Here is a 26,474-nt window from a genome sequence, read left to right as displayed (position 1 = left end):
CCTTCCCCCAATTTTAGCATTCTTCATTTAGGACCACTCTTGTCTTTGTCAATGAGTCTCCTAAAACTTACGAAATTGTGATCACTATTCCCAAAGTAATCCCCTACTGAAACTTAAAGCACCTGGCAGGGCTTATTCTCCAACATCAGGTCCAGTATGGCTCCTTCCCGAGTTGGACTATTTTCATACTGCTCTGGAAAACCCTCCTGGATGCTCCTTATAAATTCTGCTCCATCGAGACCTTTCACACTAAGTGACTCCCAGTCAATGTTGGGAAAACTAAAATCTCATTTCCCCATCACCCTGTTGCTTCTACATCTTTCCATAGTTTGTTTACATATTTGTACCTCTATCTCACACTTGCTTTTGGGAGGCCTGTAATACAGCCCCAACCTTGTTACCGCACCCTTCCTATTTCTGAGGTCTGTCCATCTTGCCTCACTGCTCGAGTCTTCCATAGTACCTTCCTTCAGCACAGCTGTGATATCCTTTCTGACCAGTAATACAACTCCTCCACCCCTTTTACCTTCCTCTCTATCCCGCCTGACGCATCGATATCCTGGGATATTTAGTTGCCAATTATGCCTTTCCTTCAGCCAAGTCTCAGTAATAGCAATAACATCATACTCTCAGATACTAATCCAAGCTCTTAGTTCATCTGCCTTACCTACTAAACTTTTTGCATTAGTACAAATGCATCTCAGACCACCAGTCCCTCAGCGTTCATCATGTATTGCCTGCCCCTATTCCCCTTATTCATGCTTACGTCATTCTCTAGTTTTTTGCAGGCTTTAGTTACTACCTCTTTACTGTCCACTAACCTCTCATTTGGTTTCCATCCCTCTAACGCATTTGTTTAAACCATCCCCAACAGCATTAGCAAAAGCACCCTCAAGGACATTGGTTCCTGACCGGCCCAGGTGTAGACTGTCCAGTTTGTAATAGTCCCATCTCCCCCAGAACCGATCCCAATGTCCCAAAAATCTGAACCCTTCCCTCCTGCACCATCTCTCAAGCCACACATTCATTCTGCATATTCTTTCATTTCAACTCTGACGAGCACGTGGCATTGGTAGCAATCCTGAGATTACTACCTCTGAGGTCCTACTCATTAACTCAGCACCTAACTCCCTAAATTCTACTTGTTGGCCCTTATCCTGTTGTATACCTATATCATTGGTACCTTTATGCACCACAACAGGCTGTTCACTCTCTCTATTCAGAATGTTCTGCAGCTAATCTGAGGCATCCCTGACCCATGCTTCAAGGAGGCAACATACCATTCACGAGTCTCGTTTTCGACCACAGAGCTATCTATCTACTCCCCTTACAATTGAATCCCCTATGACTATAGCCCTTCCATTGTTTTGCCCCACCCCTTTCTGAACAGCAGAGCCAGCCACATTGCCATGAACCTGGTTACTGTTGCCTTCCCCAAGTGAGCCATCTCCCTCAACAGGTAGTCCTGATTTGAAGATGACTGCAGAGGACACCTGCACTGCCTTCCTGCTCTTTCTCTGCCTTTTGGTCATTCATTCTCTTTCTCCCTCTGCAACCCTAATCTGCGATGTGACCAATTCACTATACTTGCTCTCCACGACCCCCTCAGCATCGCGTCTGCTCCAAAGTGAGAATCCATCCGCAGCTGCAGAGCTGTCATGCAGTCTAACAAGAGCTGCAGCTGGACACACTTCCTGCACGTGAAGGAGTCAGCTGTGTCCCTGAAATCCCACATAGAGTAAGAGGAGCATAACATGGTTCACAGATCTCCTGCCATTTTTAATCTGAAGCTTAACTTAGTCTTAACTTAGATAAATGAAAAAGGAAAGAAATGGAAGAGTTCCAGGAGAGAATCAGCTGGTCAAACCACTTAGTGTTAAAACAATTTATTTACAAGATTACTGAATGAAACACCAAGAACAGTAAACTGAATACCAAATAACTTATCCAATCCATAAACCCAACAGATCATTCCACTTAAGGATGCTGTTCCAATCCCCATAAACACCCCTTGGCACAAAAGGTAAAATCAAACACAAATGTTTTCAGGATAGAAGTCAGAGAGAGAGAAAACCAGCTGGGACCCGGTTCCAGAAGCCTTCATTCACACACACACTGCTACAAAGAAACCAAATCAGAGAAAAACTGAGCTGGGAGAACTGGCAAGTTTTTTTTAACTTGAAAGCCTTCTACCTGATGCAGTATCTGTTTTCTGTAAACCAAGTGGCCTTAAAACCCTTCAACCCCCAGACTTTCAGAGCCTGTGTTGTTTACAACCTCTGAAAAAAACGCCAAGGACTGCATAACCTTGTTAAAGGAGCAGCTTCATCACAACGCTCATTCTTCTCAACTCCATTGAACTTAGGCCCAATCAAACAAACCTCTCATCAAAGGACAAACCTGCCATCCCAGGAATTGATGTAGTGAACATTTGCATCTCTCCTTTTAGTGTATCTTTACTTAAGTAAGGAGACTAAAACCGCATATTCCACTGCAGGCATGGTCTCTTCAAGATCATGTACAGCTGCAAGAAGGCTTCCTTGCTCCTGTACTCAAAATGCATACAGCTCAAAATGTTCGTGTCTTGTCAGTCCATTTCGGATTCTGTCAGAGCAAGTGTTTATCTGGTTTTAGGAATGTGATGGGGACAGGGTCAGGATCTGTGCTGTCTCAACAGCAGTTCCTGAGACCTGTCCAGTCTGTGCTGGTGTTTCTTCAATGATTCTCTCGAACGTATTTTCTCTCTGTTCCAGGAAAAGTCATTAATGCTGCTGCAGGAAGTGATGTTAAATTCCCAGGACCAGATAATCCCCAAAACTATAGAAGAGTAGTTTGGGTTTTCTCTGACCACATACGTTCAGACATTGTAGTGTTTACCAAAGATTCTAAAACCAATGTTGAAGTCAGAAAGAAGTACAAAAATCGAATTCAGTATGAAGCACTAGACTTCTCCTTTGTACTGCAGAATGTACAGGAACCTGACAGCGGTATCTACAATTTAATTAGCCGTCGATTTGCTCGCGTCATAAATGAAGTGACACTCCACGTGTTCAGTAAGCACAGTCATATTGCCTATTTGATTATGTTTCTTGAATTAAATAAGATTTGTCTCTTTTTACTTTATCTGTTCTGAAGTAATTTGCTGCACAGAGGGATAGAAGTCTAACTGAGAGATATTCTTTACCTGCTGCATAAATACCACCAGCAGCAACCCTTCACTTGCACTCTCCATGCTCAGGTTTCTTATCCCATATCCAGTATTGGATTAGCATAAGTTTCCTTGAATTAAACATTGGGAAGACTGAAGTTATTGTCTTCAGCCCCGTCATAAACTCTACTCCCTTATCACGCACTCTATCCATCTCCCTGGGAAACATTCCACCTTTGATCTCAGCAGAAACATCCTAAGATATAAAATGGCCTTTGGTTCTACTAAATTCCTCAGGACCTTACCCTTATAATTGCAATTATTTTAAGCAATTGCTGTCATGGTATCATAATCACTGAATCCCCCACTGTCAACATGCTTGGGGGTTACCATTGAGCAGGAACTCAACTGGACTCACCACATAAACACAGTGGTTACAAGAGCAGGTCAGAGACTAGGGATACTGCAGTAACTCACCACCTGACACCACAAAGTCTATCCACCATCCTCAAGGCACAAGTCAGGAGTGTGATGGAATACTCTCCATTTACCTGGATGGGTGCAGCTCGAACAACACTCAAGAAGCTTGACACTATCCAGGACAAAGTAACCTGCTTAATTGGTACCACATCTACAATCCCTCCACAAACGGTGCTCAGTAGCAGCAGCGTGTACTATCTATAAGATGCACTGCAGAAATTCATCAAAAATCCTTAGATAGCACCTTCCAAAACCTCCAGATGAAAGTGGGTACTGCAGATGCTGGAGATTAGAGTCAAGACTAGAGTACTGCTGGAAAAGCACAGCAGGTTGGGCAGCATCCGAGGAGCAGGGAAATTGGTGTTTCGAGCAATGAAACTAGGAGCCTTGGGTGTGGAGAGATAAATGGGAGGAGGTAGGGCTGAGGAGAAGGTAGCTGAGAGTTCAATAGGTGGATGGAGATGGGGGTAAAGGTGATAGGTTGGAGAGGAGAGGAAACCTTCCTCTCCAACCTATCTCTTTTACCCCCATCTCCATCCACCTATTGCACTCTCAGCTACCTTCTGCCCACCCCCACCCCTCCCATTTATCTCTCCATCCCGGAGGCTCTCAGCCTCATACCTTATGAAGGGCTTTTGCCCGAGATGTCGATTTTCCTGCTCCGCGGATGTTGCCTCACATGCTGTGCTTTTCCAGCAGTACTCTAATCTTGACCCTTCCAAACCCACGACCACTTCCATCTAGAAGGACAAGGGCAGCAGGTATTTGGGAACAACAACACCTGCAAGTTCCCCTCCAAGCCACTCACAACCTTGACTTGGAAATATACCACTGTGTCTTCACAGTCGTTGAGTCAAAATCCTGGAATTCCCTCCCTTCTGGCATTGTGGGTCAATTCACAGCAAGTGTATTGCAGCGATTCAAGAAGGTAGCTCACCACTACCTTCTCAAGGGCAAATATGGATGTGTTATTAATACTGCCAGCCAGTGACACCCAAGTCCCACAAATGAATTAAAAAAAGCTCCTCTCACCCTTTCAGCTCCTGATTTATCAGTTCTTGATGTGATATTTTTTGTGTCTCTATAGTGAATGCCTGTTGCCAGAATGAGTTTTAACCACACACTGGCACCTTCAATAAGACCATCAATTACCATCTCAGTAACATCAACTGACTTTCATCTTGCCTCAGCTCATCCCATCCATGTTCTGTTAGCTCCATGTCTGGCTATTCCAGCTCACTCCTGACCAACTTCCCTAATTCACCCTCTGGAAACAAGGTCATCTCAAACTCTGCTGTCCATGTCCCTGCATTCATTCAACACCATTGCCTCCTCAATTTTAAAATTCTTATCTTTGTTTTCAAATCACTCTGTGGCTTTGATATTTCCTATCTCTGCAAGCTCCTCCATCCCTGCATCCCTTTGCAATATCTACAAACCGCTAATTCTGCCCTCTCGTCAATCCCTCAATTTTATTGTTGCATCATTGATGGCCATGCCTTAAGCTATCTGGAATTCCTTCTCTACTCCTCTCCACCTCCCCCTCACTTTCCTCCGACAAGAACATCTTATAACTATCCACTTTGAACAAGCTTTCGCTCATCCATCCAAACATCTCCTCATGCAGTTTGTTCTGATGTTATGTTTGATGTCTCTGTGAAATGCCTTGAGATATTTTATTATGTTAAAGATGTTACATGAGTATAAGTTGTTGTTGTGCACCATGAGTACTGGGTGGCTGTTCACCACAGTCAGCATCACTTCCCAGCACAATCACGTGTTAGTCTTCACTGTCAATATTCTGGCGATTATCATTGACCAATTGGACTCACCATATAAACACAGTGGCTACAGGAGCAGGTCAGACTCTAAGAACACTGCGACGAGTAACTCACCTCTTGACTCCCCAAAACTTGTCCACCATTTACAATACTTAAGCCAGGAGTGTGATGAAATATTGCCCACTTGCCTGGATGGCTCCAACAACACCCAAGAAGCTTGACACCATCCATAACAAAGCAGCGTGCTTAATTGGCACCACATCCACAAGCGTCCACTCCTTCCATTCCTGACACTCAGTAACAGTAGTGTGTACTATCTACAAGATGCACTGCAGAAATTCATCAAACTTTGCAGACAGTACCTTTCAAACCCACAACCACTTCCATTTAGAAGGACAAGGGCAGCAGATACATGGGAACACTACTACCTTCAAGTTCCCTTCCAAGCCACTCTCCATCCTGACTTGGAAATTTATTGCCATTTCTTCAATGTTGCTGGGTCAAAATCCTGGAATTCCCTCCCTAAGAGCATTGTGGATCTCCTATAGCAAATGGACTGGAGCAGTTCAAAAAGGCAGCTCACCACCACCTTCTCAAAGGCAGCGAGGGATGGGCAATAAATGCTGGGCATTTATCTGACAAAATGAGTTAAAAAACTGTTGCAGCAATCCTGGAGGTTTCCCATTTTCTCAATGGAGTGCTTTGAGGAAATCTAGAGATATTCATGTCCCCTCTACAATTTCCTCTATCGCACATTCCCTGTCTTACTTATTCCTGTCTCTCCCTCTCTTACCGATTCTGTTTTCCACTTGATATTTTCCTGTATCCTTCCAGCCTCTCACACTTATTTTTCCCTCTTCCTTTCTCCATCTCATTGTATCTCCCTTTCCCTCTCTCCATCTATAGCTCTCCTCACAACTTCTGCTTTACTCTACCATTCTCTCACTTCTCACAGAAGGAAATACTGGGTCAAAATTCTTCACTCAGGGATGAAGCGAGGTGTTGGTTGTGTTCCTTTTCTTTATATGGTCAACTTCAGCTTTTCTCCACTTTACTGCTGCTCGGTGTGGTGCTAGTACAGAGACTGGGCTGAGACTATTCGATAGAAGTTGATTTATACAGCCCTTAGTGGCCTATTATTGAAGCAGTATGAACTCCTGGACAGAGTGCGAGACTATAGCTGACACAAACAATGTCTCTGAAAGGCCAACTTTGAATTTGTTCTCTCTCATCCTGAGCCAGAACAGTGGCTCCCTAAGTGTAGGAATGGGATGCTATAATTGTGTCATTGATATTCAGAATTGAGAACCAATTAGCTCTGTTTTAAACTACTGGCTATTGAGTCTTCCACATTTGCAGCTCCTGCTCATATTTCATGAAGCACCTCCTGCCTTCTCCTCAAAACCATTTGATAGAACTCACAATCCACTTATCGTAACACAAATCAAAACATAATAAACAACAGAAAGCTAAAATAAAAACCCCAAATATCCACCAGGTTGGTCGCATGTGTACAGAGAGAAACACCTTTCAAGTCCATGACTTTTTCTGAGACCTCACTTTTTTTAGATTAGATTACCTACAGTATACAAACAGGCCCTTTGGCCCAACAAGTCCACACCAACTCTCTGAAGAGTAACCCACCCAGACCCATTCCTGTACCCTATATTTACCCCTGACTAATACATTTAACACTATGGACAATTTAGGATGGCCAATTTACCTGACCTACATATGTTTGGATTATGGGAGGAAACCCACGCAGACACAGGGAGAATGTGGAAACTCCACACAGACAGTTGCCTGCAGCTGGAATCAAACCTAGGTCCTTGTCACTGTGAGGCAGCAGTGCTAACCACTGAGCCACCGTGCCACCCCACTTGAGTGTTTCCTTCCAGAATTAGTGTTCACATATGAAAGACAAATGTAGCATTCCCAGCCATTACACATTTCAGCATGAATCACTAACAGGTTCAAACCCAAGCTTCCAGCAGCTCCCAGTGATTTCAGGGCACAGACTATTCAGACTGGATCAGTTCAGACCAGTGTACTGAACAGAGACCTGCAGATCTCCACAAGGTTAGATATGTGTCTCATCCAGATCTCTCTGTGCCCAATAGCTAGAGTTTAATTTCCAATTCCAGGTTGGCACAGTGGCTGAGAGTTAGCATGGTGGTTAGCACTATTGCCTCACAGCACCAGGGACCTGGGTTCAATTCCCGCCTTGGAAAAACTGTGTTGAATTTGCACATTCTCCCCGTGTCTGCATAGGTTTCTTCCCACAATCCAAAGATATGCAGGTCAGGTGAATTGGCCATGCTAAATTGTCCGTAGTGTAGGTGCATTAGTCAAGGATAAATATAGGGTCGGGGAATGGATTTGGGTGGGTTACTGCTTGGAGGGCTGGTGTGGACTTGTTGAGCCGAAGGGCCTGTTTCCATACTGTAGGGAATCTAATCTGATTTGCAAATGATAGCTGAAGGATTTGCAGGGTTCCAATCTCAGCTCCATCAACATGCGTTTGCCACATACCTTATTGTGTCCATTTTCAACAGTGACCATTTTCATGGTTCCCTGAAGTGGTTTGTGTCTTGTGAGTGGATTTGGTTGGAGACTTGCTGATTGCAATTGTGTCTTTACACCACATTGTTCTCCAGGAATTAGCTTCTGACCCAGACTATGACTGTGGAAGGACCATGTGAGTTAGCACTCACTCCTGAGTATTAAAATTCTGTTTCATCTCTTTCCAGAACAGCTTGATGAACCTGACATATCCAGCAATTCCAGCCTGGAAGACAGTATTATTGCATTAACCTGTATATTATCAGGGAACATCCAGTCTGTCAGATGGCTTGCAATAACAGGAGGTGCTTCTAATACCCGATACACATTGATCAATAATAACACAACTTTGGTCATCAAAAACGCACAGAAATCAGATTCTGGCATATACGGTTGTTTCATACAAAACCCGTTCAGTGAATCCAGCGCCTTTTATGAGCTGACAGTCAAATGTGAGTATGTCAAGCTTTTCTCTCTATTGTGGAAAGGTGTCACTTTCTTGTAATGCACTGTTTTTATATCAGAATTGAAAAATGGAATGATTTCTCCAAAAGCGTATGTAATTCAGCATGCGTCCTAAGTAGACAAAAAGCTGGAAGTACACAGCAAGCCAGGAGGTGGCGAAGTCAGTATTTCTGCGATTAACCCTTCTTCAGGACGAGATGTGGGTGTAGGGGGAGCGACAGATAAAGGCAGTGTGGGGGAGGGATGTGGGGAGAGTGAGGTAGCGGAATGGTGAGGTAGTGATAGATGGACACAGATGGTGGGTACACGCTGGTCGGTTGATGGGAGGGATGGATCCTGTTGATCACTGGAAGGGAAGGTTGATAGATGGAATAGAAAAGAGGAGTTGTGGCTGGAAAGAGAGCTGGGGGATGGGTGGTAATGTTATTTGAATTTAGAGAACTTAGTGTTAAATCCTTTAGGTTGTAAGCTGCCCAGGCGGAAGATAAGGTGTTGTTCGTCCGAACTGCAGAGGAGGAGACCAAGGATGAACATGTTGGATGGGGAGTCGGAGGGAGAATTGAAATGGGCAGTGACCGGGAGGTTAGGTTAGCCATTTCAGACCAGGCAAAGATGCTCGGCGAAACAGTCACCTAGTCTACATTTGGTCTCACTGATGTAGGAAGCGAGGAGATGCTGGAGATCAAAGTCGAAGAGTGTGGTGCTGGAAAAGGTGTGATGCTGCCGTTCAGGCAGGACCTGAGGAGCAGGTTAGGGTTAGGACTCCTCGGATGCTGTGCCTTTCCAGCACCCCACTCTTCGACCAATGTAGAGAAGACCACATTGGAAACACCGGATGTAGTAGACAAAGTTGGAGGAGATGCAGGTGAACCTTTGTCTCACCTGGAAGGACTGTTTAGAGCCCTGGATAGAGTTCAGGGTGTTGGTGTACAGACAGTTGTTGCATCTTTTTTGGTTATGCGGAGTGAGTGGAGCACTACTGCACATTCAGAGGGGTGAGTGTGGAGCGGGGAAAGGAGGAGATGCAGTGAGGGCTGTCTGGATGACAGAGGGGGGAAGAAAGTGTTGTTTGAAATAGTAGGACACCTGGGATGCTTTGCAGTGGCATGTCTCCCTGTCAGAGCAGAAGTGATTGAGGCAGAGGAATTGCGCTCCACTGCACTCTCTCCACACCAATCCCTGCTTCACTATTAAACTTGTGAGGCGATGGTAGTCCAGAGGACAGACCTCACTGTTGCAGACGCCGAACGCCAGCTCTCCAACACCTTGACCATGGCTGCACCATCGCCCATCAAGCCACCACCTCCCACACTGTCCATGGTCTCATCGCCTTCAGTGAGCTGTCCTCCACTGCCTCCAACCTCACAGTTCCCCAGCCCCAACTGCCCAGTTCTACCTGCTCCCCAAGATCCACAAGCCCAACTTCCCCAGCTGACCCATTGTCTCCGCACGTTCCTGCCACACCAAACTAATTTCTTCCTATCTCAACTCCATTTCCTCTCCATTGGTCCAGGCATTTGGCACCTATATCCAGGATGCAAATCATGCCTTCCACCTCTTCGGAACATTTCCAGTTCCCTGGCCCCAGCACTTCATCTTCGGAATGATGGCTTGCAGGCCCTCAATTATTTCCTCTCCAACAGACCCATCTAGTTCCACCCCCACTTATACCCTCCTCCACCTCACTGAAGTAGTCCTCACCCTCAATAACTTTTCTTTCAATTCTTCTCACTTTCTCTAAATCCGGAGGGTGGCCATGGGCATCTGCCTCTTTGTCGGTTATATTGAGCAGTCTGTCTTCAGTACATACACCTGTACTGTCCCAACTCTTCCTCCATTACATTGATTACTGCATTGATTACTGCATTACATTGATTACATGCATTACTGCATGGGTGACTTTAACTTCCCAAATATTGATTGGAACTTTCTTAGTTCAAATAGTTTAGATGGAGCAGTTTTTGTCAGATGTGTCCAGGAAGGGTTCATGATTCAATGTGTAGAAAGACTGACTCGAGGGGAGGCCAAATTGGATTTGGTGCTTGGCGACGAACCATGTCAGGTTTCAGATCACTTGGTGGGAGAGCATTTCGATGGTAGTGATCACAACTCCTTAACCTTTACTATATTCACAGAGAGGGATAGGAGCACATGGTGTGAGGAAGGTATTTAATTGAGGGAGGGAGAATTGCAATGCTATTAGGGCAGTAACTGAGGTGCCTCAATTGGGAACAGATATTCTCAGGGAAAAGTACACAGAAATTTGGAGGTTGTTTAGGAAGCACTTGCTGACAATGCTAGACAAGTTTGTTCACTGAGGCAAGGAAGGGATGGTAGGTTGAAAGAACCTTGGGTGACAAGGGATGTGGAACATCTAGGCAAGAGGAAAAAGGAAGCTTACTTTAGGTTGAGGAGGGAAAGATCAGTCAGGACTTTAGAAGTTACAAAGTAGCCAGGAAGGAACTGAAGAATGGACGTAGAAAAGCGAGAAGTGGGCATGAGAAAGCTGTAGCAGGTAGAATTAAGGAAAACCCTAAGGCATTCTACATTCATGTGAGGAACAAGCAAACATCCAGAGTGAGGGTAGGTCCGATCAAGGAGAGTGAAGGGAACTTGTGCCTGGTGTTGGAGGAGGTAGGGGATGTCCTTAATGAATACTTTGCTTCAGTATTCACTCCTGAGAGAAACATTGACATTTCTGAGGACAGCGTGAAACAGACTGATGTGCTCAAACAGCTTGATGTTAAGAAGAAGGATGTGCTGAAAATTTTGAAAAAAACATAAGGATCGATAAATTCCCTGGGCCAGATGGAATATACCCAAGATTACTAAAGGAAGCAAAGGAAGAGTTTACTGTGCCATTGACAATGACCTTTGCACTCTCACTGGGCACTGGAGTAGTGCCAAATTATTCCCTTGTTCAAGAAAGGGAATAGGGATAATCCTGCGAATTACAGACCACTCAGTCTTACGTCTGTGGTGGGCAAATTATTGGAGAGGATTCTGTGGGACAGGATTTATGTTTAATTGGAAAACCATATTTTGATCAGAGATAGTCAGCATGGCTTTGCAAGAGGCAGATCATGCCTCACAAACCTTATTGAATTCTTTGAGGATGTGATAAAACACATTGATGAAGGTAGAGCAGTGGATGTGGCATGCATGGATTGTAGCAAGGCGTTTGTTCAGGTTCCCCTTGGTAGGCTTATCCAAAGTTAAGGAAGCATGGGATACAGGGAAATCTGGCTGTCTGGATACAGAATTGGCCAACCAATAGAAGACATAGATTGGTGGTAGATGCAAAGTTTTCAGCCTGGAGCTCAGTGATCTGTGATGTTTGGCAGGGATAGGTTCTGGGACCTCTGCTCTTTGTGATACTTATAACTGACTTGGATGAGGAAGTAGAAAGATGGGTTAGTAAGTATGCTGGTGATATGAAGGTTGATGGAGTGGTGGATAGTGTGGAGGGCTGTTGTAAGTCGCAGCAGGATATTTATTGACAGGATGCAGAACAAGGCTGATAAGTGGCAGATAGACAAAGGCAAAAGTGAGGGCTGCTGATGCTAGAGATCAGAGTCTAGATTAGAGTGGTGCTGGAAAAGCACAGCAGGTCAGGCAGCATTCGAGGTGCAGGAAAATCGACGTTTCGGGCAAAAGTGGCAGATAGAGTTCAACCTGGAAGAGTGTGAAGTGATCATTTTGGAAGGTTGAATTTGAAAGCACGATACAGGGTTAAAGGCAGGATTCTTGGCAGTGTGGAGCAACAAAGAGATCATGGGCTTCATGTCTATAGATCTTTCAAAGTTGCCACCCAAGTTGATAGGGTTGTCAAGAAGGTGTATGGTGTATTGGGTTTCATTAGCAGGGCGATTGAGTTTAAGAGCCATGAGGTTATCCTGTAGTGCCATAGAGCACTACCTGGTTAGGTCATACTTGGAATATTGTGTTCCATTCTGGTTGCCTCATTATAGGAAGAATGTGGAAGCTTTAGAAAGGTGCAGAGGAGATTGAACAGGATGCTGCATGGACTGGAGGGCATGTCTTATGAAGAAAGGTTGAGGGAGCTAGGACTTTTCTCTTGGAGCAAGGAAAGATGGGAGGTGTACAAGATGATGTGAGGCATAGATAGAGTAGTTGGCCAGAGACATTTTCCCATAGCAGAAACGGCTATCTCGAGGGGGCGTAATTTTAAAGGTGATTGGAGGAAGGTTTAAAAGAGGTATCAGAGGTCTTTCCTTTACACAGAGAGTGGTGGGTACGTGGAATGCACTGCCAGTGGTGGTAGTAGAGTCAGATACATTAGGGACATTTAAGTGACTCTTGGATAGGTGCATGGAAGATAGTACAATGAAGGGTATGTCGGTTAGTCTGATCTTAGAGTAAAATAAAAGGTCTGCACAACATTGAGGGCCAAAGGGCCTGGACTGTTCTACGTTCTAAGATAGGCTATTCAACCTTTTCAAGTCTCTCCGCCATTCAACCATGGCTGATAGTTTCTCAACCCCATTCTCCTGTAAAATAAAAGGTCTGCACAACATTGAGGGCCGAAGGGCTTAGAACTGTTCTACGTTCTAAGATAGGCTATTCAACCTTTTCAAGTCTCTCCGCCATTCAACCATGGCTGATAGTTTCTCAACCCCATTCTCCTGCTTTTTCCCCATAACCCTTGACAATCAAGAACCCATCTATCTCTGTCTTAAATATGCTCAATGACCTTGTCTCCACAGCCTTCTGTGGCATTGAATTCCATAGATTCACTCTCTGTCTGAAAAAAATTCTCCTTATCTCCATTCTAAAAAGTCTTTCCTTTACTCTAAGACTGTGGCCTTGGGTCCTTGTCATGCACTTTACCAATGGAATTGCGTTTAGGAACTGGGGGACAGAATTCCCACGACAGGGTGTTTTCCCCATATATCCTTTCGGAATGTGAGTTTGGACATTAGAATGCCAAGTCATTCCTCTGGCCTTCAACTCCACCCATATCTACCACACATTAAAGTTCAGTCCCAACCTGATCTTTACTAAAGACTGTGTGGTGTTTGCACGTTCTCCCCATGTCTGCATGAGTTTCCTCCGGGTGCTCCGGTTTCCTCCCACAGTCCAAAAATGTGCAGGTTAGGTGAATTGGCCATGCTAAATTGCCCCTAGTGTTAGGTGAAGGGGTAAATGTAGGGGAATGGGTCTGGGTGGGTTATTCTTCGGACGGTCGGTGTGGACTTGTTGGGCCAAAGGGCCTGTTTCCACACTGTAAGTAATCTAATCTAAATCTAAATCTAAATTACCCTCTAGAATTTCCTTTGGTGCTGTGTTCTGCTCCAGCAACATATGAGAGAATGAGTGAATGAGGGGTCAAGGATTGTCGGCAGCCATTTAATCACAAAGACCCCGTCACATGAGTTGAAAACTGCTGTCACACACGTGATCAGCACTGATGTGTTCATCTGACCAGGGCTGATGTGCTCACCTGACTGGCAATGATGCGTTCACCTGACTGACACCGATATCTTTTCACTTGACTGACATGGATGTGTTCATCTGACTGACACAGGTGTGCTTACCTGACTGACACTGAAGTGTTCACCTGACTAGCAGCGATATGTTCATCTGACTGATAAAGAAGTGTTCATCTGATGAGTGTCAATGATAGATATCGATGTACACACTTGACTGGCACCAATGTGTTCATCTGACTGGCACTGATGTGTTGATCTGACTGACAGAGATGTGATCACCTGATGGTTAACAATGTGTTTACTTGACGGATATGGATGTGTTCACCCGATGGGCATCAATGTGTTTACCTGACAAGCATTGATGTGTTCACTTGGCTTACATACATGTATTCACCTGATGGGTATCAATGTGTTTACCTGACAGATATTGAACCATTTACCTGACAAATATTGATGTGCTCACAAGATGGGCATCAATGTGTTCACCTGACGGGCATCAATATGTTCACTTTGCTGATATAGATGTGTTCATCTGACTGGCACTGATATTTTTACCTGATGGGTATCGATGTGTTTAACTGACAGACATCGATGTGTTCATTTGGTTGTCACTAATGTGTTCACCTGACTGGTATTGATGTGTTCACATGACATGCATAAATAAACTTAACTGATAGGCATTAATCTATTCAACAAACAGAAACCAATGATGTTCAATAATATATTCAGCTGTGAGTACAAATTCCTTCACAATCCAAGATTTATGTATCTAATAGTTGACCTATTTGTGTCTAAGATTGCGACCCATATGTTCAAATGATTGTTCACAATGTGTACTGATATGTTCAACTGATCAACGCTCTTCACAAGAAGCACTTTTATTTTCAGGATTGGTGAGACAGTGGCTCAGTGGTCAGCAGTGCTGCCCCACAATGCCAAGGACCTGCATTCAATTCGCCCAACAATTGGGTGACCATTTGTTGAGTTTGTACATTCTTCTTGTATTTGCGTCGGTTTCTTCCGGGTGTTCTAGCTTCCTCCATACTCTAAAGATGTGCAGTTTAGGTAGATTGGCCATGCTAAATTGTCCCTGGTGTCCAGGGATATGTAGGTTATGGGAAATGTAGGGTGATAGGGATAGGATAGGGGTTGCATCTGGGTAGGTTGCTCTTCAGAGGGTCGAACGGGCAAATGGCCTCCTTCCACACAGTGGGGTTTCTAAGATTCTATAGCATTCCACACAATGTGCAAAATTCTTTTCACATAGAGTGCACCTTCATATTTCTCCCTTTGTAAAAGACATTAAAAGTGTAATGAAGAAGGGTCACTGCACCTGAAATATCAACTCTGTTTCTCTCTCCACTGATGCTACCAGAACTGCGGAGTTTATCCAGCAATTTCTATTTTAGTTTCATATTTCCATATTCACATTTCTTTGTTTGATAAAATTCTCTTTTGCTTACCAGTGGGTACTATTGACATCATTGTAGTGCATGTAACATATGCTGTAAAGATTAGTGGGAAGCCTTTAAAAACCAGCAGAAGATAACTAAGAAAGTACGAAGGAGGGAAAAGTTGAGATATGAGTGTAAACTAGCCAATAATATAAAGATAAATGCAAGAGACTTTCAAGATATCTGAAAGGTAAGAGTGGCAAGAGTGATCAATGGATGCTGCAAAATGAGGCTGGAGAAGTAGTAATGGGGAACAGAGAAATCATGGAGGAACTGAATAGGTACTTTGCATCAATGTTATTATTGACACGGCTGTGAACCCTTCTGTGAATTAAACTAAACACTCAGAAAAGCTCTCTTCGCCTCGTAATCTGTTAAAATATGAGTGGCAAAGAACTCCCAAATTCCACTATTTAAAGAAAAAAGTATCACTCTAAAAGTGAACATTAAACAACAACTATTTACAAATCTAAGCCTCTTTTCACTTAAATGTTTGTTATCTGCCTCCAACAATATACTGTTCCCATAAAACTCCATCAACTTAATTTCAAAACCACACAGTGGCTGTCATCTCTGGTGTCCTCCTTCTTTCGGCTGAATATCTCCCTGGGTCGTCTTCTGTCTTTTACTGCAAAGATGTTTCATATGAAAAAGGGACCTTTGATCAAGAGTGTTATGAATGGCAGTCTCTCTCGATGTAGTTTACTCTCAATGGGAGTTTACTCTCTGTTTAACTTTCAAAATGTCTGCTTCTTTATACCCTAAACATCAGATTGTCTCATTGGTTTGAGGTTGGCAAATCAAGGAATTCAAACTCGATTGGGTTTTAATATCCTGGAGCATAATTGAAACTTATTAGTTAGATTCAAATTGTTGTCAGAACAACTCAGGTAACTATTTCACAGCCAAATGTTACATATTTTCAATTTTCCAGTATACCCTGAGGCTGCTAGCTAGTCAAATGACGGGTGTTTATAAGCTCTCAGTGTAAAACAACATTCACTCTCTTTTAAAGGTACAGTACACACCTTCAACTACATAATACCTCCCCCCTTAAGAAAAAATGAATCATCATAATGAAAAGATGGGAGAAAGTGAGGACTGCAGATGCTGTACATCAGAGTCAAGAGTGTGGTGCTGAAAAAGCACAGCAGGTCAGGCAGCATCAGTGGAGCAGGAGAATCGACGTTTCGGGCATAAGCCCTTCATCAGGAATTAGGCTTATGGGCTGGGAGGGCTGAGAGATAAGTGGGAAGGGTGTGTGGCTGGGGGGAAGGTAGCTGGGAATGAAGGTGGGGGGCGGGGAAGGTGATAGGTCAGAGAAGAGGGTGGAGCAGATAGATGGGAAAGATGATAGACAGGTCAAGAGGGCAGTACAGAGTTGGAGGTTAGGGACTGGGATAAGGTCGGGGAGGGGAAATGAGGAAATTGATGAAATCCACATTAACCCCATGTGGTTACAGGGTCCCAAAGGTGGAAGGTGCGGTGTTCTTCCTCCAGGTGTCAGGTGGTTAGTGTTTGGTGATGGAGGAGGCCCAGGACCTGCACGTCTTTAGTGGAGTGGGAGAGGGAGTTTAAGTGTTTAGCCATGTGATGGTGGGATTGGTTGGTACAGCTATACCAGAGATGTTCTCTGAAATGATTCACAAGTTGGCATTCTGTCTCCCCGATGTAGAGGAGACAACATCAGGTGGAACGGATACAGTAGATGACATTTGTGGAAGTACAGGTAAATTTCTTTTGAATGTGGAAGGATCCTTTTGGACCTTGGATGGATGTGAGGGGGTGGTGTGGACAGAGATTTCGTATTTCCTGCGGTGGCAGGGGAAGGTGCCGTGAGTGGGGTAAGGGATGGTGGGGGTGCGTGGATCTGACAATAGAGTTGCGGAGGGAATGGTCTCTCTGGAAGAGTGATAGGGGTGGAGAGGGAAATATATCCCTATTGGGGGTGTGGGGGGTGTCTGTTTGTAAGTGGAGGAAGTGGCAGAGGATGATGTGCTGTTTCAGAAGGTTGGTGGGGTGGAAGGTGAGGATGTTCTGTCCTTATTGCATTGGGAAGGGTAGGGTTCAAGGGCAGAAGTGCGGTAAGTGGAGGAGATGTGCTGGAGGGTATTGTCGACCACACGAGAGGAGAAAATTGTGGCCTTTGAGGAAGTAGGCAATCTGGGATTTTCTATGGTGGAATTGGTCAGATGCAGAGGAATTGGGAATAAGGGATGGCACTTTTACAGGAGGCAGGATGAGAGGAGGTGTACTCCAGGTAGCTGAGGAAGTCCGTGGGTTTGTAGTAGATGTCCATGGTTAGTCAGTTGCTGGAGATGGAGAGGTCCAGGAAGGGGAGGGAGGTGTCAGAGATGGTCCAGGTGAATTTGAGGTCAGGGTGAAAGGTGTTAGTAAAGTTGATGAACTGTTCAACCTCCTCATGGGAGCTCAAGGTAACAGTGATTCAATCATCGATGTAGCGGAGGAAAAGGTGGAGGCGCTAGTGTAACTGCAGAAGATGGACTGTTCCATGCACCTGACAAAGAGGCTGGCATTGCTGGGGCCCATGTGGGTGCCCATGGCTACCCCGTCGGTTTGGAGGAAGTGGGAGAATTGGAAGGAGAAGTTAAGCGTGAGTACCAGTTTAACCAGGGGCATAAGGGTGTCAGTGGAATGGTACTAGTTGGGACGGTGTGAGAGGAAGAAATGGAGGGTTGTAGGCCTTCGTCATGGCAAATAGATGTGTACATGGATGTCCATGGTGAAGATAAGGCATAGGGGACTAGGGAAACAAAAGTCTTGGAGGAGGTGAATGGCGTGGGTGGTGTCCGGAATGTAGATGGGGAGTTCCTGGACTAAGGGAGAACGGGATAGTGTCAAGGTATGCAGAGGTGAGTTCAGTGGGACAGGAGCAAGCTGAGACGATGAGTTGACTGGGGAAGTCAGGTTTGTGAATCTTCAGTAGGAGGTAGAATCGGGAGGTGCGGGGTTCATGTATGATGAGGTTGTGGATGGTCTGAGAGATGATGGTTTGGTGATGGGAGGTGAGGTCGTGGTTGAGTGGGCAGTAAAGGGAGGTGTCTGCATGTTGGTGCCTTGCTTCAGTGATGTAGAAGTTGGTGCACCAAACTACCACAGCGCCCCCCCTTGTCTGCTGGTTTGATAGTGATATTCGACTTGAAGCGGAGGGAGTGGAAGGCTGCGCATTGCAAGGGTGGGAGGTTGGATTGGGTGAGGGGAGTGGACAGGTTGAGGTGATCTATGTCACAGTGGCAGTTAGAAATGAAGAGGTCAAGGGTGGGTAACAGACCAGCACAGGGTTTCCAGGTGGAGGTGTGTTGGACGTGGGAGAACCCTTGCAGGCGGGAGTCTTGATTGAAAAAGTGGGCCTGGAGGTGGAGGCAGCGTGGTTGGCAGTGACTGTGGTCTGTGGGGTGGCGGGGGCGGAAGTGACATCATAATACGCTGCAGCAGTCATGGCGAGAGCGGCCACGTGGCTAATGGCGCCTATGCACTTCCAGAAGCCGGGAGAAGGTTCTGGAGTGGTTGAGGAAACCCATGTATTGAGGTAAGTGAGTTTTGAGAAGATTTGTAGCTCAGGTTGAGGTTCCGGATGTAGGTTTGCTTGCTGAGCTGGAAGGGTCATTTCCATACATTTCGTCACCCTACTAGGTAATGTCTTCAGTGAGCCTCAGGCGAAGCACTGTACATGATTCCTGCTTTTTACTTATATGTTTGGGTTTCTTTGGAATGCCATGCTTCTAGGAATATTCATGTATGTCCTAAGATGGATGTGTTGTCCCAGTCGAAGTGGTGTCATTCCTTATCTGTATGTAAGGATACTTGTGAGCGGAGACATGTCGTTTTGTAGCTAGTTGATGTTCCTGTATCCTGGTGGCTAGTTTTCTGCCTGTTACTCCAATGTAGTGTTTGTTACAGTTCTTGCACAGTATTCTGTAAATGACTTTAGTTTTGCTTGGTGTCTGTAAAGGGTCTTTCAAAATCATTACACAATAGACAGAACTTCACTGACACCTTTCACCCTAACCTCAAATTCACCTGGATCACCTCTGACACCTCTCTCCCTTTCCTGGACCTCTCCATTTCCAGCGACCGCATAACCATGGACATCTACTACACATCCGTAGACTCCCACAGCTACCTGGACTACACCTCTTACCACCCTACCTCCTGTAAAAATGCCATCCCATATTCCCAATTCCTCCACCTCCACCGCATGTGTTCCCAGGATGACCGATTCCATCATAGAAAATCCCAGATGGCATCCTTCTTCCCCTCCCACATGGTTGACGATGCCCTTCAGCGCATCTCCTCCACTTACTGCACCTCTGCCCTTAAACCCCACCCCTTCCAAAGCAACAAGGACAGAACCCCCCGGTCCTCACCTTCCACCCCACCAAGCTTTGTATACATTGGATCATCCCTTGCCACTTCCGCCATCTACAAACAGACCCCCTCCTCAACTAGGGATATATTTCCCTCCCCACCCTTATCAGCGTTCCGGCGAGACCATTCCCTCCACAACTCCCTTGCAAGGTTCACACACCCCACTAGCCCTCAGCCCACTCCCGGCACCTTCCCCTACCACCGCAGTAAGTGCACAACCTGCGCCAACACCTTCCCCCCTCACCTCTGTCCAGGGCCTCAAAAAATCCTTCCATATCTGACAGAAATTTACCTGTATCTCCAAAAATGTCATCTACTATATCCGTTGCACCTGATGTGGTCTGCTCTACATCGGGGAGACAGGACGCCAACTTGCGGATCATTTCAGAGAACATCTCTTGGACACCTGCACCAACCAACCCCACTGCACTGTGGCTGAACACAACTCCCCCTCCCACTCCACGAAGGGCATGCAGGTCCTGGGCCTCCTCCATCGCCAAACATTAACCACCCGACACCTGGAGGAAGAACACCTCGTCTTCTGCTTTGGGACCCTGCAACCACATGGAATTAATTGGATTTCACCAGTTTCCTCATTTCCCCTCCCCCCACCTTATTCTAGTCCCAAGCCTCCAATTCTGCATTGCCCTCTTGACCGGTCCATCATCTTTCCCATCTATTCACTCCACCCTTCTCTCTGACTCTTATCACCTTCTCCCCCACCTTCATCAACCCATTGCATTCCCAGCTACCTTCCCCCCCGCAGTCCCACACCCCTCCCATTTATGACGCAGCCTTCAACTTCATAACAGTGTTCACAGTGTGGAAAACACCAGCAACATACCAGAACTTCCAGAGATTCAGGGCAGAGGTGAGTGTAGTGGACATCACTGAGGAGAAGATGCTGGAGAAACTGAAGGGTCTGGAGGTGGATAAATCATATGGACTACATGAACCTCAGCCTCAAGTTCTGAAGGAGATAGCTGAGGAGATTTTGCGGCATTGATGGTGATCTTTCCGGAATTTCTGGGTCCTAGAGGACTGGAATGTGGCTAATGTAACACACCTATTTAAGAAGGGAGGGAGATGGAAGACAGGAAATGATCGGATAGTTATCCCGATCTTGGTTGTTAGTAAGATTTTAGATGAAATTGTGGAGCATTTGGAAATGCATGGTAAAATTGGAATGAGTCAGTATGGTTTCATCAAGGGGAGGGGCGATAATGCCTGACAAATCAGTTTGAATTCTTTGAAGAAGTAATGGATAAGTTAGACAAAAGAGAGCCAGTGGTTGTGATCAATCTGGATTTCTGGAAGGCTTTTGACAATGTGCCACACTGAAGGATGTTAACTAAGATAAGAGCGCATAGAGTTCAGGGCAAGGTATTGGAATGGATAATGGGTCAGTTATCAGTGGAGTTTAGATGGATGAAGGGGGTTCTGATTGAAACTTAGAGAATACTAAGAGGCCTGGAGAGAGTGAACATGAAAAGAATGTTTTCACCAGTAGGAGACACTAGGACCCAAGAGAACAACTTCAAAGTGAAAGGGACAACCCTTTAGAACTGAGATGAGGAGGAATTTCTTCAGCCAGAAAGTAGTGAATCTGTGGAACTCTTTGCCATAGAGGGTTGCGGGGGCCAAGTCATTGAGTGTATTTGAGACAGAAACAGATGGGTTCTTGATTGGTGAGGGAGTCAAGGGTTATGAGGAGAAGGGTTGAGAAACACTTCAGCCATGATTGAATGTTGGAGCTGAATGGCCTACTTCTGCTTCTGTATCTTATGGGCTTACGTTATTCACTGTTCGACCTTACTGTCCCATGGATTGACACATTATACAGTATTCAGTGTACTGTCTTCAATGGGTTGTCACTTATGCATTCATTGTGTTCACTGGTTTGACACTAAGGTTTTCATTGCCTGGGCTTAAGGTGTTCATTGGACTTAAAAAAAAAATCACTGCACAGCCTTAATATGTTCACTGGATCAATGCTAAAGTATTCATTGTGCAGGCATCAGGTATTAATTCGGTTGACACAAATGTATTCACTGTCCAGCCTTCCTGTGCTCACTGGATTGACACTAACATATACATTGTACATGCCTAAGCATTAATTGGATTATCACTGATGGATTCACTGTACAGCCTTATTGTTTTCACTGGCTTGACAATATCATATTTACTATGCGACCTTAACATATTCAGTGCATTGATACTGATGTATTTATTGTAGAGCATTACTCTGGTCACTGGATTAAAACCAATGTGCTCACTTTACAGCCCTACTGTCTTCATATTATTAAATTGGAGAGGGTTCAGAAAATATTTACAATGAAGTTGCTGGAACTTGAGTGTTTCAATTATAACAAGAGGCTGAATAAGTTGGGATTTTCTCACCAGTGTGTACGAAGTTGAGGGATGACCTCAAAGAGGTTAATAAAATCATAAGGGGCATAGATAAGATGAATAGCAAAGGTCTTTTCCCGAGGGTAGGAGAATTCAAAACTAGAAGCAATATTTTTAAGGGGAGAGGAGAAAAGTATAAAAGGGATCTGAGAGTCAACTTTTTCACACAAGGTTGGTTCGGATGTGGAATTAACTGCCAGAGGAAGTGGTAGATTCGGTTACAATATTTAAAAGATATTTGGACAAATACATAAATAAGAAGGTTTAGAGGGATATGGGTGAAACACAGGCAACTGGGACTCGTTTAATTTGGAAAACATGGTCAGCATGGATGAGTTGGACCAAAGGGTCTGTTTCCATGCTTTATGAAATTATTGACTCTACAAGTGACCCATTCACTGTACAGACATACAGTCTTCTCAAGATTGTCAGCAATGTGTTCACTGTCCATCCTTACAGTGCTCCTGGATTGAGACTAATGTACTTATTGCACAGCCTTACTGTGTTTGGTGGTTTGAAACTAACGGATTTGCTGTACAGATATACTGTTCTCAATGAATTGGCATGATGCATTCTCAGAACAGTCTTACTTTTTTCACTGGATTCAAATAAATACAGCTACAGTTTTGCTATGTCCATTTGATTGACATAGCATATTCGCTGTTCGGCACCACTGTGTTTACTGGATTGACACAACAAGCAGTACCAAAATGTGAATGGCTTTCATTCTCGAGTCCATTACAAGTTGATTTGTACACTTCACACTGGTTGGCACATAATGCAGTACAATATGAAATAACCATTCACAAGTGCAGGAATCATTTACATGCCAGATAGTTAAAATTACTTTCCCCACCGCCCGCATTTGTGAGCTGTTTGTAAGTGAGAGCATTTGTAAGTTACGCATTTGCAAATCGGGGACACGCTGTCATGTTATCACAGTATGGTCTTACTGATTCATTGGATTGACATCAATAATGGAAGCGTCTAGCACATCATTGAAAAAGAAATGGATGAAGCATTCTCAGCAATCTTCAGCCTGAAGTGCCGAGTTGATGATCCATTTCGTCTTCCTTCAGTGGTCCCCAGCATTTACAGAAACCAGTCTTCAACCAATTTGGTTCACTCCATGTGATATCAAGAAACAGTTGGAGGCACTGGATACTGCAAAGGCTATAGGTCCAGACAACATTCCAGCAATAGTACTGAAAACATGTGTGCCAGAACTTGCCGCTTTCCGAGCTAAGCTCTTCCAGTACAATTACAACATTAGCACAATTACTACACAACAATGTGGAAAATTGCCCAGGTATGTCCTGTACATAGAAAGCAGGACAAATCCAACCCAGCCAATTACTGCTCCTTCAGTCAACTTATTAATCATCAGTAAAATTATGGAAGATATCAACAGGCAGTACCTGCTCAGCAATAACCTGCTCAATGACCCCAGTTTGAGCTGTACCAGCTCCTGATCTCATTACAGTCTTGGTTCAAACATGGACAAAAGAGCTGAACTCCAGAGGTGAAGTGAGAATGACAGCCTATGACATCAAGGTTAAATTTGACTGATTAGGAGCAGGCCTATTGAAACTGGAATCAACGGGTATCAAGGTGCCAACTCTCCACTGTTGGAGCCATACTTGGCAAAAAAGATGGTTGTTGGAGGTCAGTTACCTCAGCTCCAGCACATCTCTGAAGGAGTTCCTCACGGTTGTGTCCTAGGCTCAACCATCTACAACTGCTTCGTCATTGACCTTCCATCCATCATAAGGTCAGAAGTGGGGATGTTCGCTGATGATTACACAATGTTCAACGAAGTTCTTGACTCTTGACATCAGTGATAAGGAAAATGCTGGAATCTGTCAAATCATTAAGGATGTAATGACAGCATTTGGAAAGTGGTGACAGATTGGTTCTAGTCAGCATGGATTTACTAAAGGGTAAATCTTGACAAACGTTCTGGAACTTTCTGAACTGAGAGAATGGGTGAGATTCTGAATGATTACTTTGCATCAGTGTTCACTGAGGAGAGGAACATGATGAATGGCGAGATTAGAGATAGAAGTTTGATTAGTCTGGATCATGTTGACATAAATAGGGAAGATGTGTTGCGTAGGCTGGAGGTTATTAAGGTGGACAAATCCCCAGGAACAGATGGAATCTATCCCAGGTTGCTGAGGGAGGTGAGAGAGGAAATGGCTGGGGCCCTGACAGATAGTTTTGTGGCATCCTTAAATACAGGTGAGGTGCCGGAGGACTGGAGGATTACTCATGTTGTCCCCTGTACAAGAACGGTAGTAGGGATATTCCGGGTAACTACAGACCAGTGAGCCTGATATCGGAGTGGGAAAGTTGCTGGAGAAGGTACTGAGGGATAGGATCTATTTATATTTAGAAAAGAATGGGCTAATCAGTGATAGGCAACATGGTTTTGTGCCTTACCAACTTAATAGAGTGCTTCGAGGAAGTGACCAAGTTGATAGATGAAGGAAGATGATGTCATACACATGGACTTTAGTAAGGCATTTGATAAGGTTCCCCATGATAGACTAATGGGGAAAATGAAGTCATATGGTGTGCAGGGTGTTCTAGTTAGGTGGATAAAGAACTGGTTGAGCAACAGGAGACAGAGAGTAGTAGTAGGGAGTTTCTCGAAATGGAGAAAGGTGACCAGTGGTGTTCCACAGGGGTCAGTGTTGGGGCCACTGTTGTTTGTAATATACATAAATGATGTGGAAGAGGGTACTGTTGATATGATCAGCAAGTTTGCAGATTACACGAAGATTGGTGGTGTAGCAGAAAGCATAAGGGACTGTCAGAGAATACAGGAGGATATAGATAGACTGGAGAGTTGGGCGGAAAAGTGGCAGATGGCTTTCAATCCAGACAAATAGGAGGTGATGCCTTTAGGCAAGACTAATTCGAGAGCAAATTATACAATGAATAGAAGAGCCTTGGGAAAAGTTGATGGGCAGAGAGATCTGGGAGTGCAGGTTCATTGTACCCTGAAGGTGCTGCACAGGTGGATAGAGTGGTCAAGAAGGCATATAGTATGATTGCCTTCATTGGACGGGGTTTTGAGTATAAGAGCTGGCAAGTCATGCTAAAGTTGTACAAGACATTGGTTTGGCCACATTTAGAATACTGTGTACAGTTCTGATCGCCACATTACCAAAAGGATGTGGAAGTTTTGGAGACGGTGCAGAAAAGGTTTACGAGGATGTTGCGTAGTGTGGAAGGTGCTAACTATGAAGAGAGGTTGAGTAGGTTAGGTTTATTTTCATTCGAAAAAAGGAGATTGAGGGGGGACCTGATTGAGGTTTATAAAATCATGAAGGGTATAGACAGGGTGGATAGAGACAAACTTTTTCCCAGGGTGAAGGATTCAATAACGAGAGGTCACGCTTTCAAGGTGAGAGGTGGAAAGTTTAAGGGGGATACACGTGGCAAGTACTTCACACAGAGGGTGGTAGGCGTTTGGAATGCGTTGCCAGCAGAGGTGGAAGAGGCAGGCACGGTAGATTCATTTCAGATGCGTCTGGATAAATGCATAGGTAGGTGGGGAGGAAAGGGATACAGATGCTTAGGAATTGACCGACAAGTTTAGACAGTAGATTTGAATCGGCACAGGCTTAGGAGGCCAAAAGGCCTGTTCCTGGGCTGTAAATGTTCTTTGTTCTTTCTGGGGATGTGATCAGTAAAGTATATATGAGTGAATCAGTAGATGCTGTGTATCTGGATTTTCAAAGTCTTTTGACAAGGTTCCTCACAGGAAATTAATAAGGAAAATTAAAGCTCATGGTATAAGAGATAATGTACTGACATGGATATAGAATTGATTAACAGATAGGAAGCAGAGAGTTGGAATAAACAGCTATTTTTCAGTGGTGGGCAATGATAAATGGGGTGCCGCAGGGTTTAGTGCTGGGACCTCAGCTATTCACAATATACATTAACAATTTGGACAAAGGAATTAAATGCAATATCTCCAAATTTGCAGAGTACACTAAACTGGCTAGCAGTATGTGCAGTGAGAAGGTTGCTAAGAGGCGCAGGGTGATTTAGACAGACTGGCTGAGTGGGCAAATAATTGGCAAATGCAATATAATGTGGATAATTGAGAGGTTATCCACTGTGGTTGCAAAAATGAACATAGATTGTTATCTGAATGGTGGCAGCTTAGGAAAAGGTGAGGAGCGATGAGACCTGAGTGTCATGGTGGAACAGTCACTGAAGGTTGGCATGCAGGTGCAGCAGGCAGTGAGGAAAGCTAATGGCATGCTGGCCTTCACAGTGACAGGATTTGAATATTGGAGTGAGGATGTTTCGCAGG

At 44.6% G+C, this 26,474-nt stretch overlaps 1 protein-coding gene across 2 annotated transcripts in view; it reads left to right on the top strand.

Annotated features, from left to right (window-relative positions):
- The window catches only part of LOC122541479 (carcinoembryonic antigen-related cell adhesion molecule 6-like), a 163,129-nt gene that overhangs the window by 55,832 nt on the left and 80,823 nt on the right, over positions 1-26,474 (top strand). The window contains exons 3-5 of one of the 2 annotated variants that reach the window (XM_043678277.1): positions 2,754-3,053; positions 8,160-8,423; positions 13,726-15,744. In XM_043678277.1, coding sequence (XP_043534212.1) covers positions 2,754-3,053; positions 8,160-8,423; positions 13,726-13,727 — 566 coding nt within the window. In that variant the 3' untranslated portion in view covers positions 13,728-15,744. Of the gene's footprint in view, positions 1-2,753; positions 3,054-8,159; positions 8,424-13,725; positions 15,745-26,474 lie in introns of those variants that run through there. The other variant, XM_043678276.1, reaches the window with a different exon arrangement.

Source organism: Chiloscyllium plagiosum, chromosome 37 (assembly GCF_004010195.1).
Source record: "Chiloscyllium plagiosum isolate BGI_BamShark_2017 chromosome 37, ASM401019v2, whole genome shotgun sequence".
Classification (NCBI taxonomy): domain Eukaryota; kingdom Metazoa; phylum Chordata; class Chondrichthyes; order Orectolobiformes; family Hemiscylliidae; genus Chiloscyllium; species Chiloscyllium plagiosum.
This window is presented reverse-complemented; position numbering and strand designations above follow the sequence as displayed.